General features: G+C 39.4%; 1 protein-coding gene across 1 annotated transcript in view; it reads left to right on the top strand.

The window, feature by feature from the left end:
• Window positions 1-20,004, top strand: part of CAAP1 (caspase activity and apoptosis inhibitor 1) — a 92,112-nt gene that overhangs the window by 25,652 nt on the left and 46,456 nt on the right. The window contains exons 4-5 of the mRNA XM_030194171.1: window positions 976-1,060; window positions 12,459-12,519. Coding sequence (XP_030050031.1) covers window positions 976-1,060; window positions 12,459-12,519 — 146 coding nt within the window. The remainder of the gene's footprint in view (window positions 1-975; window positions 1,061-12,458; window positions 12,520-20,004) is intronic.

Genomic DNA, 20,004 nt, shown 5'->3' with positions numbered 1-20,004 from the left:
CTCCTAAAGGGGAACCCTTGATACACCATAAGCTAACCATCACTTTTTATCCATCACATGAAGTCTGATGAGATATCAAGGTTCTTGGGGTAGATGATCTAGTGGATTATGCAGAAGTACAGAGCATTAAGGCGCCCTTTTACTAAGTGCGGTAAAATTTGGGCTTAGCATGTTTTAATGTAGGACTTTTCCATGCGCTAAGCCCAGATTTAACAGGGCACTTTTTTAGGGGTTGTTTTTTTTTTTGGTTGGTTTCTTGCAGGTCCCATTAGCATGTGAGACATGCAAAAATTTAGTGCAAGGGCACTTATCACCTCCTATTTAGAAGGCACTAAGTGCTCCTGCTTTAACCTTGCATTATCTGATTAGTACATGCTAATCATAACATGCTAACCAAATAATGCAGGAATGCCCCCTCTCCACCCTGACATACCCCCTCAAAAATTATTTTTAAAAAATAGTTTGTGTGCTTAGCGCACAAAAACAGGCAAAATACCACAAAGTGTTTTAATGCTTAGGGCCTTTAAAGCACTACATAAGAACATGAGTAGCCATTCAGGGTCAAACCAGTGGTCCATCTAGCCCAGTATCCTGCGTTCCAAACAGTGGCCAGCCAGGTCACAAGTACCTGGCAGAAACCCAAATCATGGCAACTACATCCATACTACAAATCCCAGGGCAAGCAGTCGCTTCCCATGTCTGTCACAATAGCAGACTGTGGACTTTCTCCAGGAGTTTGTCCAAACGCTTTTTAAACCCAGATACACTAACCGCAGTTACAAATGGTTATGTCCCTGAATTAGTGATTTTTGAATGTGTTTTTTTTCACTAGATTGTTTATTATATGTTTGTTTTGCTAACAGTTTATCTTTTCTCCTAGATTAGAAAAGTGTGACTTATTAAATGTTATTTACAACCTTACCAGTCATGTTTAATATTAAATGTCTGATACTGGTTCTCTGTTCTTATCCCTAGGATTGTTCTTTAGAAGAAATTAAGAGGCTTTGCTTAGAGCAGTTAAAGCTGATGTCTGAGAAGAAGCTGATGAAGATTTTGGAGGGTATGGATGGGCTGATTTTTTTTTTCTTTGCTATACAGAGGATCCTGAAGATTTTTCTTAGTTTATACCACTGCCTCTTCTTTACAGCTCACAGATTGTAATGCATATTCTCTAGTTGATAATCCAGGTGCAGAAGTAAGTGACATTTAATGGTGCTGTCTGAACAGTTTTCTCAGAGTTCTGAGCATGTGCTGCCCTTATCACATGCAGCAGTGTCTTCTCCTCGGGTTCCCCCCCCCCCCCCCCCAACTGTGCTGAATAGATTTGGACACAAGGCTGTCCCAGCATTTTCATTTACATTTTCTCTTGTTTTTCAAATACTGTTTTTGTTCAGATTTTATTTTTGTTTTACCTTATATCCATATCTCTCTGTTTATATATGTGACTGTCTCTGAGAAAAGTTGACTAAAGTAGCAGATCCAGAATGTTAAGAGTGAGAAACTTTCAGGTCCATAAACAGTCTGAAAAAGTTACAAGTTTGAGGAGGGCATTCCTCAGGGGCATCCCCTCATGAGCCTGCAGACTGGGTTCAAACACTATATCGGCTCCCTGCATGCAGCAGAAAACAAGCCATCACACAAGACTCCAGCACCATGGCCCAGCCATGCCACAAGCATGTGACTCCAGCAGTACCAAGAATACTTACTGGCCCTGGCTTCTCAGACCTCTGAGAGTAACTCATTCTGGGGGGACCAAGGGACATCAAAACTGGCAAAGAAAGGTAAGGTGGATAGTCTGTTTAAGCACAGTTCCGTGATTTCAGCCTTTAAAGAGGCAGCATCCTCTTAAAGTGCCCTCAAAGTGCCAGTCTTTTTGTTGGTGTTTTTTTTTTTTCCTTCAAGACTTCATATCTCCAGTCAGAGATCAGAAACAGCCTAAAATTGCTTAGGACACTCTAGCAGGTCTGCCTGTGTACATACTCCATCCAGCTGAAGATATCACCAGCCCCTCCAGCAACAGAAAGTACTCCCCAATGTGTTTATTCAAACGTTCTTTGCAGAAAGCACTTTTATAGTATATGGGTAGCAGAGCACTGTATATGGGACCTTCTCCCTCCCAAGAATGTCTGTTCCAAAACCATTATGCCATCCCCACACAGTGCTTCAAGTGTGCTGGAAGACTTCACCACCTCAGAATAACCCCTGCCTTCTGATCCTGCCCTCTCTCAACAAAGATTGGTTCTAGACATCCAAGAAGAGGATCACTTTTACACTGAATTCCTCCAAAAGATTTCCCGAGTGTCATTCCTCCAGTCTGTAGCTCAGCTACCTCACTCAGATGCTACTTGAGCTGCTTTTTATTTAACCTGTTGGAAGTTAATTTGGTGTCTTGCAATGGCAGGTGCACCTCCCAGTCCTGCTCTCATAACACCCCACTTTGCTGACCCAGCTGCAGGGCCAGTTATTACCCCCCCCCCCCCCCCCACACCTTAATTTCTAGTGTCTGACTGCGTGCTTCTTGAAGAGTAAGTCCTAACTTCTTAGTCTGACCTTTTAGATGTACAGAAAATAATTGGTGCCTCCCAGGAAACCTTCAGTTCTATGATATTAGTCTGTGACAACACTTCTGCCCACTGGTGCAAAAACAATAACCATCCTTAATCACATGCCCACTCCTGGTGGTCCTGTTTTACTTTTGTTTCTGTTCAACTCTGTCCTCCAGACATCATCTTTCTGCCATTTCTGTGTTCCACAGCCAAATAGAGGGAAAGTCCCTGGCATCCCTTCCTCATCTCTTGATTCATGAAAGTTTTTTTTTTTTCTAACACAAGACCACCTTTTCAATTCCTGCACCCTTGATGGGACCTCAATATAGTTCATTCAACTCTCCTACGTAGCCCTTTTGAATCCTTGCTATTGCTTCTTTCAAGCATCTCACTTTAGAAAACAAGTCTTCCTCATTGTCATTCAGTGTCAAGTTCTGATCCATTATCTGTTCAGCAACAGGAAAGGCAGTGCAGCAGCAAAGAAGGCAGGATTTGATGAATGCACAAGAAGTTTTCATAAAATCCAAATCAAGGAAGACGTATAGAGGTGACTCAACACATCTATGTTTCGGCATATGTGCCTGCGTCAGGAGTCTTTCTACTTTAAATAGGAACAAATAAATATGAAATTAAAAAGACCATGTTAAAAGCCATGTACTGCAAAATAAAAAAACTGTAAACAATGATAATAATATAACAGATACACATAAATGACATCATTATCGACAGCTTGTCACCTTCCCCTCTCTCCCTCTCCCTCCTGTTGTTCCTCTTTCCCTTCTCTGACACTAATTACTGTATTTTGTATTACTGTTGTTTACTAGACTATTGCACGCCACATTGAGCCTGCCCATGGGTGGGAATAATGTGGGATATAAGTGCCATAAATAAATAATAAATTATTATTATTGCCGTCGAGGCGCTTCACAGTTGACTGCTTAATTCTTGTGTTTTAAAGAAGTCCTACAGCCACATTTCCCTTGGTCTTTTATTCAGTGATAACTTAAAAAGATTTGTTTGACCCCTGATGCAGGCTTTGATGCTGAAACACGGCTGTGTCGGGTCGTCATTTTATCATTAATAAAGGTTTTTTTCGGATTTCCTCTTCAACTCGTCCTCACTTTTTGTGTCCATTGCTTTTGCTATACATGAGGATTCTCCTCTCTGCTTTTTGTTTTCTTGTATGAAAAGCCAGCCATGACGAATGATGTGACCAATGAGTAGCACCTGATACTATATCAAATTGTAGATGAACCTTTCCCCTGAAATTTTGGTGAAAGGGGGATGTATTGTTTTGGTACAAAGTGAGCATGCGCCAGAGAAATTAAGTGTACATAAATGTGTAAATTTGAAGCAGTTGAGTGCTGAGGACTAATGCAGAAAGTTTACCAACGTTTGAGGTTATGCACAATGGTAACTGTGCAATAAAGGTGCAATGAACTGTGATAACTGAAACAAATGGAGTAAGCTGAAATCCTATTAAGACAAACCTAAAAAATTATAATGAAAAAAAATGCCAATACTAATAAATACTCTTAAGAATAACTCACCCTATTCATATAATGTGGGGACCAAAAAGTTATCAATGTTCATCTATGTCCCAAACATTTCATATCAGATGTAAAATATGGACAACTCAACAATTTTTTCTTTTTATTGGGAAAATCAGATTAGCTGCATATCACAACCATATGAATAGTCTTATTCTTTCGCTCAGGCGAAATGGTGTGTAGCAAATCCTCATATATCTCCCATCAATCCATATTTTTTATACAAAATTTTGTTCTTAAAGATTGTGCATATATATATATTTCACTCCCAAAGGCTGTGTAAGTATGCCCAGAGCAACACATATAGTTTTTACAATCATTCACTTATCTGTGAAACGGCAATCTAGCAGTAACAGGGAACCCCCGCCGACATGGCCAGGTTTCGCATAGCGCTTTTTCAAGGAAGAGGCTCTCTGTAACAAAAGACCATATATATATTCTTATTAACACAACCCCCAACAAATTTCTCAATATTAATATAACAAATTATTTAAATATCTGTCCATACCTTAACATCCTGCTTTACTCCTGTATACCAAAAGATGGCCGCGGCATTTCAGCGCGAACCCTGCCCTTACATACGCTACAGCTGATCGCAAAACGCTCTCTCTGATTGGATCCTAACTCCCAACTAAACCACCAATCACATATCAGCTCATACAATTACATCATTGACCACCAGTCAATCTCTGAATTCAGCCCGGTCGGGGCTAAAGCATTTAACCTAAAAATCCATTGTTGCTCTTTAAAATTTAAGAGCTGAGCAATATTACCACCCTCCCATCCCATACTTATTTGATCAATAACTCTCCATCTGACATCAGAAAGCAAATGCCCATTCTCTAACCAATGCTGTACCAAGGGCGCTGCCAAAACTGCATTTTTGATACGAGATTTATGTTCATTTAATCGTATCTTAATAGATCTACTAGATCTACCAACATATACTTTATTACAGGGACAGATTATAATATATACCACATTCTGCGAAAGGCAATTAGTATTGGATTGAGCATATAAAGGTTTAGATCTATCTGAGTGTCTCCAAGTAACTCCTTCAACGGTTGTTTCACACCATTGGCATGATCCACATTTTGTGTGGCCAGTAAGAGCCATGTTATCAATATTGCCCCCTATATTTCTATATGATAAGAGTTCCCCCAAGGTTTTACCTCGGGTATATGCTCCAATAGGATGTTGAAGAAAGCATTCAAAAATTTGAAGAACATGCCAATGTTGATGAATACTTGTCATTACCCTTGAACTTAAAGATGAATACGGAAGCACAGCCACCAATCTATCCTCTTGCTCCTGAGGTTGCTTAAAAATTAAAGAATGTACAAAACAAATCAAAACAAAAAAACCTCTCAAAGAGATTTGCTATATGTTGACTGCCAAACATGTATGTAGTGGCATTGTCAACATCACTAGTATTGTCGGTTCTATAGTGCCGAAAGTGGTAACCGGTATTGAAAAAGCAGTGAATATCAACTACAAAAAAGTTCTCCTAAAAAAAGCGGTACAATAAATAATTGCAATTTAAAACAATAATGACAGATGAGACTTAACCAGCTGCTGAAGTGGTTCAAACACGAAGCAGTTGAATGGCGTCTCTCTTGAGAACTGGAAATGGACCATGCACATGTGCAGGTTTTAAATGGCACCAAAAATAAAATGCTGAAAAAAAAACATTCAAGCAAAAAAAAAAAAAGGGAGCTGCTGAATAAATATATGAAAAGCTGTGGTTGCGAACCACCTGATTGTGGTAAATGTAGAGCAGTGTGCAAAATGTTGTGTATGTAAAGTGATAGTCTGCTGAGGCACAAGTACTGATGATTAAAAAAAAATGAATGCATCAAATGTCCATAATGTATAAAATGGCTCACTACCCAGTGATACTATCTAATAAAATTCAAAATAAAAGCAGACTTATAAGTGATGGAAATAGTGTAATGGGTCAGTGATGAAGTGCACAAATATATATATATATATATAATATACACACACACATGAAAAACTGGTTACATTAAGATACTGTACTGCATAAATCTTAAGCGTAAGTATTGAAGGAGACATGGCAATTCCAAAATTGTATCTGAAAGCTTGAAAAGTGCACAGAGGGGAGTGAAAAGCATTGTAAAGCACAAAAAACCCCTAGAAGAATTAGTAATACGTGTATTACAATGCTCTGTGCATTTGATGTCGGAAAAAAATGCTGAACATAAAGCAATACCAGAGATGATAAAAAGCATAAAACTGTATGAATAAATGGCTGATTGAGCAATAGTATATAAATGAAGCAATATACAACTGGAATAGGTGAAAATAAAGGTGGGGGGAGGCAACTGAAATGAAATGGAGACCACAAAATTTACAAAAAACACTGTAATCATCTCTGAGTTTAAGCCAAAGAGATGAAGAATATTGAGCTCGTATATGAACCTTTTGTCTGTTTTGAGTCTTTTCTATATTACTCTGCTGCCATCTGCTGGTCAGATGTTTATTGAGAGTGGTGGGAATGACTTTATTGTGCTGGGACAAAAGCAGAAGACAATGAGTTTTTTCTTCATTGATCTTGAATTGAAATACATTTGCCCAAGAGGTTAAGATGGAAAAGCTGGCTTCGATCTTCTCATGGATTTCTGTCAAAGCAGAGTTAAAAGGGATGTAGACGGTTACATCGTCTGCATAAATAAATGGGTGAAGATCCTGTTTTGCAAGCGCTTCCGCCAGAGGGGTCAGCATCAGGTTGAAGAGGGTGGGAGAGTGAGAAGATCCTTGGGGTACTCCACAATGTGACTCCCAAGGTGCAGAAATAGTTGCATTGGCTTTAACTCGGTACGTACGGGATGCCAGAAAACCCTGGAACCAGTGAAGCACATTGCCGCCAATTCCAAAAGTGTCCATAAGGAAGGTCAGAAGCTCATGGTCCACCATGTCAAATGCACTAGACATGTCAAACTGTAACAATAATATTTTCCGACCCAACGATATTTCTCTCTTGAAATTGGACATGATGGTAACAAGAACTGTTTCAGTACTAAATTGTGGTCGAAATCCAGATTGAGAGTAGTACAAAGTTAGTCAAATAGCCCATTAGTTGCGAATGGACAAGATTCTTCATTGTTTTGACCAATAAAGGAATTGACGCCACCGGGCGATAGTTAGAAACGACATCCGCTTTGAGTTTTGGGTTCTTAGGAATAGGCGTTAGGAGGATATGTTCAGAAATCTATGTAAGCCACATTGAGCCTGCAAATAGGTGGGGGAATGTGGGATACAAATGCAATAAATAAAATCTCTTGTCTTGAAAACATGAGTGGCCATCTAATATGTGCCAGTATCTCTTGATGGAATTCTTGATTTTCCCAGACAGATTTGAAAGCCATTATGAACCTACTAAATCTGGGGGTGGTTTGCGTAGTTGTTGGATAAGTAAGGATTCTCAGCTTGCCAATAATTCTCATGCATATCCTTCTTTAACTGAATGTACAGAGTAACATCTACTCTTAAAACACTTCTCCATAATGGCATCCTCTCTTAAATCCATCAATATCTGTTCAAGGAGACTTTGGTAAAACTCAAACGAAACCAGGAATCTATGATCCTAATTGCTCCTTACTGGCCAAGGCTTATCTGGTTTCCTCGTCTTCTGAGTTGTCCTCCGAAGATCCATGGAGATTTGTACTATTTTCTGACTCTCATCACGGAGAATGAGGGATCCCTTCTGTATCCCAACCTCCAATCCCTGGCCCTCACGGCTTGGATATTGAGGGCGTATAATTTGAATCCTTAGATTTGCCGGATAGTGTTTTTCGCATCTGGCTGGCTACCAGAAAAGACTTCCACTAAGAGGTGTTACTCATTTAAATGGAGGAGGTTTGCCATCTGGTGTGAGGGCAAGGCCTTAGATCCACTGATTTACCTTACAAAAAACTGCTTGAATACCTCCTGCACCTCTGAGTTTGGTTTAAAAACAAACTCTGTAGGGATACATCTAAGTGCAGTTAGTGCTTATCACCTTGTGGAAGGTAAGCCCATCTCTGTACAGACTCTAGTTGTTCGCTTCATGAGAGGTTTGCTTATGATAAAGCCCCCCATCAAGCTTCCAACTGTGTCATGGGATCTCAACATTGCCCTTACCCAGCTGAAGAAAGCTCCTTTTAAGCTAATTCCTGTCATCTGATGTATTTGACCTGGAAAATTGCGTTTTTTGCAGCAATCATTTCAGCTTGCAGGGTCAGTGAGCTTCAGGGTCTAGTAGCAGATCCACTTTACACTAAGTTTCACCACAATAGAGTAGTTCTCTGCATGTACCCTGAGTTTTTTTTTTTTTTTTTTTAATTTGTGAAATGTTAACAATTAATTCACAAGACACCTGTTGCACAAGAAAATAGGGTACAGAAATAGAAAACCCCATATATGAAATCAAATATAACAACATATAATGGAACTTCTTTACCCTATAAAGTCCTCAATGAAGGGAAAGGAGATAAAGTAATGATCAAATGGAAGCAGTCCAAGGTACAAAAAAAAATGCTGAATGAAAATCTACCAGGCGTACAACAATTCTAATTGCAAACGGTCTTATACTTGTCCAGCACTATCTGAGGCACTCGCAAGGAGAGAAACAGCAAGACTAGGAGAAGAAGTAAATACAGACGTCTTATCTGATAAAAAACATAGAAAGCTGGGATGAATCAAAAAAGACATGGCTATTACCAGAATATTTGATAAGGCATTTACAGGGATACTTTAACAAGAAAGTACCCCCAACTTGCAAAACTCTAGGATACAATAACAAAAATTGCTGCCTTTTCTGTTGAGTGGAATAACATCGGGAAAAACTCGTACTTTCAGGCCAAAAAATAAACTCTTTATGCAGGAAAAAAAAGTCTCAATAATCAGTCCCTAAGCTCAAAGTTACAATCAAAGATGCAGGAGTTTCCTGTTGCTCAATAGATATCTCAAGAAAAGTAGTAAGACCCATATCTTCCACTTCCACCATAGGGATTCAGGGAGTCTTTGACTTTATGGTATATAATAAACCTTCTGTACAGAGGGATGTTCAGTTTCTGGAAGATTCAAAGTCTCTAAAATATTTCCTGAGCATTTCTTTTGGAGAGATCTTAGAAACTTTAAGAAAAATATCTTAGATTTTTCCTTCTCAAAACATTCTCATTTTGTTAAGCAGCTGTAAATTGTCTTTCTTGTCAGAGCCGGATTCTGTTGAAAAATTGAATCATATTGGGAGCCAGTTTTTTGAATTTCTGCTTTCACTGAATTCACTTGTTGTTAATAGGATACACATTTAGCTGGAAAGTCATTATGTTGTATAGCCTGAACAGAAAATTGAGCAACTAAGAGTTTACCTATCTCTTCTATAGCAGTCCAGATTGACATTAAAGAAATCTCAGCAGGATGCTGCAATACAAAGAAAAATGCTGGAGTAGTCTTTGCATTCTCCTCAACATGCTCCAAATCGCACCATCCAGGAGAACCCTCACCATCCATCTGGAGGGGGGAAGAACTTCCACCATCTGATTTCCTGGCACCTTGTGGAGATACCAGCGTCGGGGTCCGCTCCTGGTGTACTAAGCACTGAGACCACATCTGTTGTTGCCCCAGCAGATCATACCACTGCTGGATTGGGGGTGGGGAATTGCTGCTCTCCCAGGCTCGTTGATGTTTCCGTGGCCAAGGAGACAACTTCCAATGGCTACCTCACTGATGCCAGCAGCGTCTGTGCAGGTCCAAGCATTGATGCCAAATAGAGATGGCGGTCCATCGGACCTGCAACACAGGGGATCAAGGGAACAGAACCTTGCCCCCAACCTACCCCTTTCTGTTTCTTGTCCCCATGTGGAGATGCCAAAAAAGATCAGGAAAGGACCTTCACCTCACAATCAGCAGGATTTTTGTTTATGTTGCAATTTATCTTTTTATTCATTTTTTTATTATATTTTTTATTTATTCTTTTAATCATTTTTTATATAGACTCCTGATGTAGGCCTTTGTGTCAAGTCATTTTATGTCTCAATAAATATTGTTTCAATTCATCACTTCTGCGGTCCTGTCTTTGGAAATCCTGGTTCTCATTCCCACTTTCCTCTTTGCTTGAGTTTCTCTGTGGAATCTCTTGAGTCCTCCACCTACGTGGATTCTCTTTGGTTCTTCCTCTTGTAGGCCAGAGGTGGTTACCTTAAAAGGAATGGCTTGGGAATCCTGTATGTCTGTAGAAGTGGAGCCTTAAAATTAAAGTCAGAAATGAAAATAACAAGTATTCTGAGGTTTAAGGAGAAAAATTACATTTACCTATATGAAAAATGTCTTTTGCTGTGGACTGGATTTTAAGGCATTGTACTTTTGCTGACTTGTGGAGGGTAGTTTTATAACAAGTCACTTGGTTGGGAGGCCAAGTAGATGCCTAATTTGAGCTTATTTTATAAAAGACACATAGATGCTTATGTACCTTTTTATAAAACAGCCACAAAAGCTAGTTTCCTATTGAAATTTCCTTGTATTTGCAGAATTGTATTTTTAGGTATTTTTAGGTATTTTAGGTATAACTTGTCTGGAATGTTTTTACGTTTGGGGAGCGTGCCGTGCCAGGTGCCCTTGACCTGGATTGGCCACTGTCGGTGACAGGATGCTGGGCTAGATGGACCTTTGGTCTTTCCCAGTATGGCACTACTTATGTACTTATTTCAATCTAAATAACTTCAGTTCTTTGACCCCAAACAATTAGAGGAATTTCTAGTTAGTAGAGAAGGAGTTAAGGTGGTGGTATAGTCCCATATGTACACTGTTTAACAGTTTTTGAGTGAAGAATTCAGGGCACGTGCTTCATGGGTAAAAGTTATAAAATATATAATTATTTCCTCTAGATTATTTAAGTAATCTTACATCTTGATCTGATTTCTTAATATTGAGGTCGATAATTTGTTGAAACTTATTAGTTTATTATATGTTTGATTAAGTGTGATTTCCAACTTGTGTATTATCATTCATAAATGTGAAATTATGTTTGTTAAAAAGTTAATAAAAATGATTATTAAAAAAAAACCCAAAACAGCAGCAACAAAAACTTACTGAAACTGTGGCTAAAATGCAGCTACATACATTTACACCAGCTTAGGAACTGGTCTAAATGTACACGACTAAAATATGCACATCAGAGATCAGTAAGTTCCAGGTTGCCATGGTGCCTATAAATTTCACACTGGTGCCCAGGATTTCATGCCTCCGAATTTGTGGATTTGTAACATTTCCTCAAATAGTATGTTCCTTGTTGTTCCTGTACCATGATTCATCTCTATGTAAGCTTGAGCTGTGCATTTCAGTAAGTTCGAGTCTCATGGCTTTGGGTCTCAAAGGACTGAAACTGCGAGACAGCCCAAACTTTCTGTACCACAGAGCTGAAGTTTACATGAGAGCTGAATCACAGTGGGGGACTAGTAAGCATGCTGTGTCTTACAAAAACGCAGCCTGTGAGATGAAGGGAATAGGTAGCAGTGTTAGAGAGAGAGACTGGGTGAGAGAGTGGATGAAGGCTAAAGGGATGAGTTGGAGGGAGAGAGAGAGATTGATGGGAGCCCATGCTATAGCGACACATGAAACAGAGGCAATTGCTGTTGGCACACAGCTGACAGCATGCTTTTGGAATGAAGACTGCTGGCTTTTGCCCCAGTGATTTGCAGAGGCGTTGTAAGGATCTGATTTACTAATGTTTCTTTTCCCACAGACATAAAATAGAAAAGGAGCCTTAGTAAGTCAGTTTCTTAGAGAGCTGTTGCTGATCTAGAACGAGATCCCCTCCAGCCCCAACTTCACTGGGGGCAATGTTGGAAGGATGGAGAAGAAGCATGAGAGGTCTCTTAAGTTTTTGGGCTGGCTCCTAGATTTAATGAAAATTTGTTGAGGCTTGACATAGGTTATAAAATAATCACCTCCATATGTACATCATGTCTCTGCCCATGATTCACCCAAATTATGCCCCCCAAAACACTAACTGTACATTTGGGTAACGTAAAAGTATGCTCTGGCTTGTCTCTCTGCACACTTTTACATGTGGGGTAAAAGACCTGTTACATATTTCCAACACAGTTTCCACTCACAAAATACTTTTTATAAAATTACCCGCATAATGACTATAAATCTTGAGGCAGAGTGTCACTAGAAACTTCCTACTAAACCCTGAAGAGTAAGTTGAATGTTTAGTCATTCAGGGGAAGGGGTAAATAAAATATAGCCTTTTCTTTAAATTGATTTAGCATATTAAACCTGTAGTTCTCTTTATTTTTTTTTTTATAAGCACTAATTGTTTATAATAACACTTACATTGTCATGTATAATTTTGTAGGAGAAAGTGGGATTGACTCTGCCACTGATGAAGAAGGAGAAAAGGGTGTGGATATTAGTCAGTGAGTACAAATACTTTTGTTTCTTGTATATTTGTGTTTTGCTTTAGCTATATATTTGTTCAGTACCTGGGACCAGGAAATGTAAAATGTCTTAAGAGGACTAAATAGAAAACCTAAGGCAGAATTTATTGTGTCTGTCTTTTAATAGCAATTATTACCCACTTTATGCATGGAATAGAGCTGAGGTCTTCCAGCAGAATGATAGACCCTGAACAATAGACTGTGGAAGTTGGAGACCTGTTTCCATCACATCATAGATTCAGTTTCAACCCATTACTACTGTTTTGTTTGAGTTATTCACAACATATTCTTTCTCAACTGGCTCTTCTCTAAGCTGAAGAACCCACCTCTTGAGTTTTTTCTCATATGAGAGTTGTTTCATCCCCTTAATTACAATTGATAAGCAAGATGAAATCAGCCACACTTGTTTATTACCAAACTTTATACAGCACCCTTCACTGTGCATCACAGTATTAGTGGATGACATCACCCAATGGTGCCAATGCAGATCTTGCTCTCAGTTTATAGATAGACCAAAAAAATAAAAAATAGTCTTTTGCATGTGAATGGGAGTTACACTTGTGTGGCCTCCCTCAAGGTACTCTGTCCTTTTTATTGTTTTTTGTTTTTATCTGTGCTGGTGTTCAAATGTATGTCCAGTCTATGATTTTTTCCTCTTTATGTCCCCCCTCCAAATAAAGTATGAGTTGCATGAAGGTGTCCCCAATGGTTGGAATTTCAAGCTTTTTTGGATGCGTAGATGCCTCTGAACCTAAGGAGCCATAAAGTCGCACTGGAAACAATTCCAGTTGGTGCTCACACATGGCTGAAGACTCCAGAAGTTATACTAGATTCGGAGGCAGGTGATGCCTTCCCCAGCCTGTTGGTGTTGATTCTTTAAATCACAGTGCATCCTCCTACAAGCAATTTGAGTAGACTCTGAGGAGGATTGTTGCAGGATAATTCAGCTGTGTACCTACACTCCCAACCCACACACAAGTGTTCCTTCCTTGCTTTAGGGGACAGTCATACTCAGAAAATATATCGCCTAGACCAGTGGTTCCCAAACCTAGTCTTGGAGTCACCCCAGCCAGTCAGGTTTTCAGGATATCCACATTGAGTATTCAAGGGAGAGATTTGCTTGCTCTGCCTCCACTGCAAGCAGATCTCTCTCATGAATATTCATTGTGGATATCCTGAAACCCTGACTAGCTGGGGTGCTTCTAGGACTAGGTTTGGGAACCACTGTCATAGACTGATGACTATCTCGCTGGCAGATGATGACCTCTTAAGTAAGGGAGAAAACCTATTATCAACTTAGGGCATGGGAGACTGACTGTCCTCCCACAGTGGACAGCAGTGACAGGTTCCATAGGGCTCCTTTCAGACTCTTCCGTGCAGATAGCCAAGTGTGCCTCATCAGTAGATGATCTGAATAACATGAAGTTCATCTAGAGGATGGTGATAGTGTTTGCCATTCACAGTGCAGAAGAAGCAGAACTCAAGGGTGTTGATATATGGCCTTCTGCATCTACTAGATGAGCTTAGAGATGAGACAGTTGTCTTAGTCCATAGACTTCTGCAGGTACCAAAATTCCATCTCATGCCTCCTGCCCATTCTTAGTAAGGCTCCAAGAAAGTGCAGCTGCCTCATCATTGGTGGTGGAATAAACCCTCATACAAAGTAGTATTGTAGCCCTCCACCAGGGAAAGAGCGCAAGAACTTTGGATACGGTAGGAAGGAAACTAGGCTCAGTGCCAGGGTGGTAGCCCATATGGTAAAATTACTGCATCACTGCCCAGGCTCCTCCTCTTGGTAGAGGAGATCCCATCGGAAGACACTGGTATCTTCAGAGGAGTCCTGGATGACATGACGGAATGTGAAAAGTACTTGATCCACTCGCCTTATGAGTGCACTCGTTCAAAAGGTCCTGGGGAGAACACTGGACTGCCATTGCTTCTGGAACCTCTCAACAGCGGAGAAATACAAATTTTCAGATATAGGGAATTTACTTTTCAACAATTTGTGAGGGAGTCTATAGTACGCTGTCACTTTCCTTTAAGGATACTCCCTCAGAATGTCAAAACTAAGCGTCTACTATATGATCACATTAAAAAAACAAAGTGGTATAAACAAAAAATTAAACCATTCAAAACTCATACTGCACTCAAATCTACCACAGTTATATAAACAGACACATGTAAAACCAACAACCACAGCTTTCAAATATCAGATGTATAAATACACATAGCATTTCAAACTGAATTTCACAAATCCCACCCAAAATGTTATAAACAGTTAACAAACCTCTTCGCCATACAGACATATTTGTAGTGAGACCCTTGAGGGTGAAATCTCTCTCTCTGTCTGTATATATCTATATCCATCCATCCATCCATTCATTTTCCAAAAACAAATAATGCTCTGAAATTGTATTTCACCAGTGAAGGCAGCATCAGTATCGCAGATCTTCAGATTTAGTTAGATAAAATCTTTCCATGCCCTTGTTTTGGAAAATTCCAGTCAAGATGGTATACATAATATACAACAAACAATGAAACATCACAGTTTAGCATAAACAAACCCAAATTAAACAAGAGAAATACATTGTTTTAATTCTTTTCTAAACCTTAGGAGAGGATTTTCTTTTTTTTTTTTTTTTAACCCCTCAGACTTTTTGCATGCATTCTTGTATCTCACTATTTTCCAAAAACAGGTTTTGGTTCAAAGTGGCTTACAATTTACAGTTAGGTTAAGTTTTCAGTTAGAAAATGGTGTACACCATCATTCTACTGCAAATACTGTAAAGCTTTCCTCCATCAAATCTCTCTCTTCATTATGTTTTTGCCGTGGTACAGTGTTCTCACTGGAAAGTCTTGCCAGTCAGGTGGGATGAAGGAGTAGGTGGATGGGGAGCATAACTTTTTAAATCTTAGTTCCCTGAATAGTTGGTATATTTTGAGGATTGTTTTCCCACAAAATAAAATATCTTAGCTAGAAGTAAGTGGAACATGGCAGTTTACCTCTTAACATCTGCTTGAAATTGCTTTTGGAATCGACAGTTCCTTGAATAAAAAAAAAAAAACCCCCATGAAAACCCCCCTACCTGTAATAACTGCCTAAAAGGTTGGGGAAAGAGATAAAATCCCTTATTTTCCCTGCCAGAAATAACCTCCCGTGGATCCCCATTTTCCTCTGTACTTTTCAAACATGGATTAAAGGCAACAGAAAAGGAGTTTTATTATTTATTTATTTATTTATTCCATTGTTTAATGTGTTTTCCTGATATTGCCCAGAACGGGTTACAGAATTACATTCATAATATATATATAATAAAGTAAAACTAGACAATAGTTCCAGACTGACAATTACTACTCCTCAAATTGCTAAGTTAAAACAAGTTTTAACAGCCTTACAAAATCCCAAAAGATCATTAATATATTTCACAGAGGGAGGAACTTTATTCCACAACCAAGTCATGAAACACTCCAACTGAAACACTCCAACTGAAAGGATCCCTACCAGAGTGCGCCCACTCCTCTCTTAGCCTCCTCCCTCCCCATCATCTTAAAAACTAAAGAAGGCCTCAACATTTCCTTCTCAGCTCCTACCCATTACATTCCCTTGGGGCTCTCATAATATTTAACTGCCTTTAACACCCACCACTCTCTAGCATTCCTCGTGACTAATGGCAAGTTTAATCCCTTGCTAACCACCCTGACTAATATGTTCCCTTCCTCTCCCCCCTCCCACACACACAAATTTTACATAAAAACATAAGTGTTGCCATACAGGGACAGACCGAAGGTCCATCAAACCCAGCATCCTGTTTCTAACAATGGCCAATCCAGGTTTCTAGTATCTGGCAAGATCCCAAAACAGTACATTACATTTTATGCTGCTTATCCTAGAAATAAGCAGTGGATTTTCCCCAAGTCCATCTTAATAATGGTTTATGGACTTCTTTTTCAGGAAGCTAGCCAAATCTTTTTTTAAACCCCGCTAAGCTAACTGCTTTTACTATATTCTCTGGCAACGAATTCCAGAGTTTACACGTTTAATGAAGAAATATTTTCTCCAATTTGTTTTAAATTTACTACTTTGTAGCTTCATTGTGTGCCTCTAGTCCTAGCATTTTTGGAAAGAGTAAACAAGCGATTCACGCCTACCTATTCAACTCCACTCATTATGTTATAGACCTCTATCTTATCTCCCCTCAGCTGTATTTTCTCCAAGCTGAAGAGCCCTAGCTGATTTAGCCTTTCCTCATAGGGAAGTCATCCCTTCCCCTTTATCATTTTCTTCACCCGTCTCTGTACTTTTTCTAATTCCACTATATCTTTTTTGAGATGCGGTGACCAGAATTGCATACAATATTCAGTGAAGCCGGAGTCTCGTAACCAGGCATTTAGGTTCCTATGTGGCACATCTGCCCATAGGTGAGCTTCTGATTTCGCTATAAGAGCCCCCCCCCCCCTTTTTTTTTTATTAGGCTTAGAACTCATTTTCAGAGTTAAGGAAAATTACAGAATGCTTGAGACATGTGGGAATGTGGTCACATGTTTCTCTGTCCAGGTGGCCAGCCTGAACTCGAAACATGCTCCACCTCCCCCAGCACATACCAAATTAATTAGAGCTGTGTCTTATCTTCTTACACATTCCAAATCATTTTCACACAAACAGAATTACTTTTAATCAAAAATACAGACCCAGAGTGCACTATCGGTCACTCAGACAGAGTTGAAAAGCAATCTTTAAAATCCTTTACAGTGGTGCTAAATTGTTTTCACTTCACTATGTTGAAGTATAGCCTTCTGCAATAATTTTTAATCAAGAGCCGGAGAGATTATGTCACTTACCATATGGACTTGAGGCAGTGATTTGGAAACCAGTACCAGCTTGCCTCAGTGTGGGGTTCTTCATTTTGGGCATAGAGCATCCTTGCTGCAGCCTGTGGCGCGCCCATTGGCATGTGCCTGAAGCGGTGTAACCAAAGGGGCAGGTCCTGCCCCTTTGGAGCCAGCAAGGAGTGTGTAACTGTGCTCTCCTCCATGAGGAAATGGAAGGGAACTAAAGGCAAGACTCCCATCATTGGCTGTCATGAAAGGACCCATGGACCAACACATGCGGGTGGCAATGTCAGTTATGTTATCTACACCAGGAGGGTTGCCCTTTCATCTGACATTCAAGAGTTGGACAGCGTCCCTAGATGGCTGGACGCTACGGACCTGCAAGGCTTAACTCTGGCAGGAGTTTCATCTCCCGATTCTTTGACTCCGGGTAATAGGGTTGAACAGATTGCTCAGGTTAAGGTACCTTTATCTGTTCTTTTCCTGTGACTTTAATCAGCAGGAAACTTCATTTAAAAACTTGTTCTCAGCATTTACTAGAATGGAGAAAATTCTTCAGGAAAACTTGTCATCTTTTGCAGAGTTCACAGAGAATGCTATTGATAAATTTAATGACCAGGAGACTAGATTTAAAGTTTGTGAACAGCGGCAAGTAAGGAAGAGTACAGTGTTCTTGGACCCAATCCCTCCTAGTTGGTTGTTGGTGCCACTGCATGGTCTTTTACTGTTTATTTAATGAATGATGAGCCAGAGTACTGGAATGGAAACTGGCTGTAGTGCACCCAATTTTGAAAGGTCATATATTGGATCTGCTTAGGCCAGAGCACTGTAGGCCTATTTCAAATTTATGTTTTTTAAGCAAAATTAGTTGAGCAATTTGTCCTACAGCAGTTAGTAGAGTTTTTAGAGGATAATGCCTTATTACATCCTGGGCATAAGTACATAAGTATTGCCATACTGGGAAAGGCCAAAGGTCCATCAAGCCCAGCATCCTGTTTCCAGCAGTGGCCAATCCAGGTCACAAGTACCTGGCAAGATCCCACCGTATCAACGGCAGACGGCCTTTTGGTCAGGTTATAGTACTAAAACTATTTTGATAGCATTTGTTAATGAGATGCAATGAATTTTGGATGGTGGTGATTTTTTTTTGTTACTGTCCATTGACTTGTCGTCTGCCTTTGATAAGGTGGACCATAGTTTGTTGCTGGGCCTGGCAGGTATGGTATTGGCCAGGTTTAAGTGTTTTCTTTCAGGTCATACTTTTTCCGTAATTGATGGTCAGGAGATGACACACAGGCCTGTGACCTGTGGTGTTCCACAGGGCTCATCCCTTTTCTGCTATTTTATTTAATATTTTTATGAGTCCGTCAGAGGTTGTTCAGTGATGTTTGGTGAGTCCTTATGTATATGCAGACGATTTGTTGTTACTGCTTTGGGTTGATAAAACTCTTTTGGATTTGACTTGGATGCAGACTTGTACTTTTTTAGACGTGGTGAGTTGCTTGTCCTCATATGGGCTTGTGATAAATGTTGACATAAGCTATGCTTGTTGGATGGCAGGTTATTGTGTACAGCCAGAAAAATATGTTCATTTCTTGGGTGGGGAGCTCCCACTTGTAGAATCTTTTTGTTCTTTGGAATTCATTATTGACTCCCAACTTACCTTTACAGCTCAGGTTGACTCTTTGGTCTGGCGGGGGTGCTCCGTAAACTATGGGCGGTGCAAGGATTTGTTGTGGAGAAATTCTTTCAAGTAGTAGTTCATTCTCTTCTTATGTTATTGCTTGATTATGCAAATGGAATACTAGCATATATTTTGGTTGAGAATTTAAAGAAACTTCAAACCCTTCAGAATGTTGTGATATGGATATTGGGAAAATCTGCTAGGTTTGATCATGTAACGCCTTTATATTTGCATTATCAATGGTTACCTGTTTTTTTTTTAATCATATCAGTTTTAAGTTATTAGTGTTAACTCATAGAACTTTTTATGAGCAGACAATATCTCCTTTATTGGGTTTGCTTGGAAGTATGTTCCGCTTCGCCTCTTGCGTTCAGTAGATTTTCTTCTGTTAACCATTCCTGCTGTGAAAGACATACGTCTTTTATGTCTATAAGACGGAAGCCCTTTTTTAAAATCTGGCACCTTTGTTGTAGAATTTCATAACATTGAGGAGAACTCTGTCTTTGGTACGTTTTAAACGTTTACTAAAGATGCATTTTTTTCAGTCAGCATTTAAATGACCCAGATTATTAGGGAGTGGTCAGGTGTGGTATCTGTTTTGATTGATTGTTAATTTTGTATTCTTCTGAAGTATGTGTGGTTCTATCTTGGGTTTTTTTTAATGGAGTTCTTGTCCTGTTTATTTTTACTTTTCTATTGTGTAAATCGCTGTGATCTTATATTTTAAGCCTAGAGGTATAGCAAACGAAATAAACTATAACTATAGATAAATTTGATGTTCAGATTATTTCAACTCAATCAGCTGTCTCTGCTATTACTAAGGACTGTTTACCTATACATTTACAAATGGAATCTTTAGAAAAATTCTCTAGAGCATGAAATCTAAGGTTTCTAAATTTCCTCTTACCCATTCCTTGGCACCCTGAGAACTCCAAAAATTTCCTTTAAGG

The sequence above is a fragment of the Microcaecilia unicolor genome, chromosome 2 (assembly GCF_901765095.1).
Source record: "Microcaecilia unicolor chromosome 2, aMicUni1.1, whole genome shotgun sequence".
Lineage (NCBI taxonomy): Eukaryota > Metazoa > Chordata > Amphibia > Gymnophiona > Siphonopidae > Microcaecilia > Microcaecilia unicolor.
The sequence above is the reverse complement of the archived record's forward strand: the minus strand, read 5'-3'. Positions and strand labels throughout refer to the sequence as shown.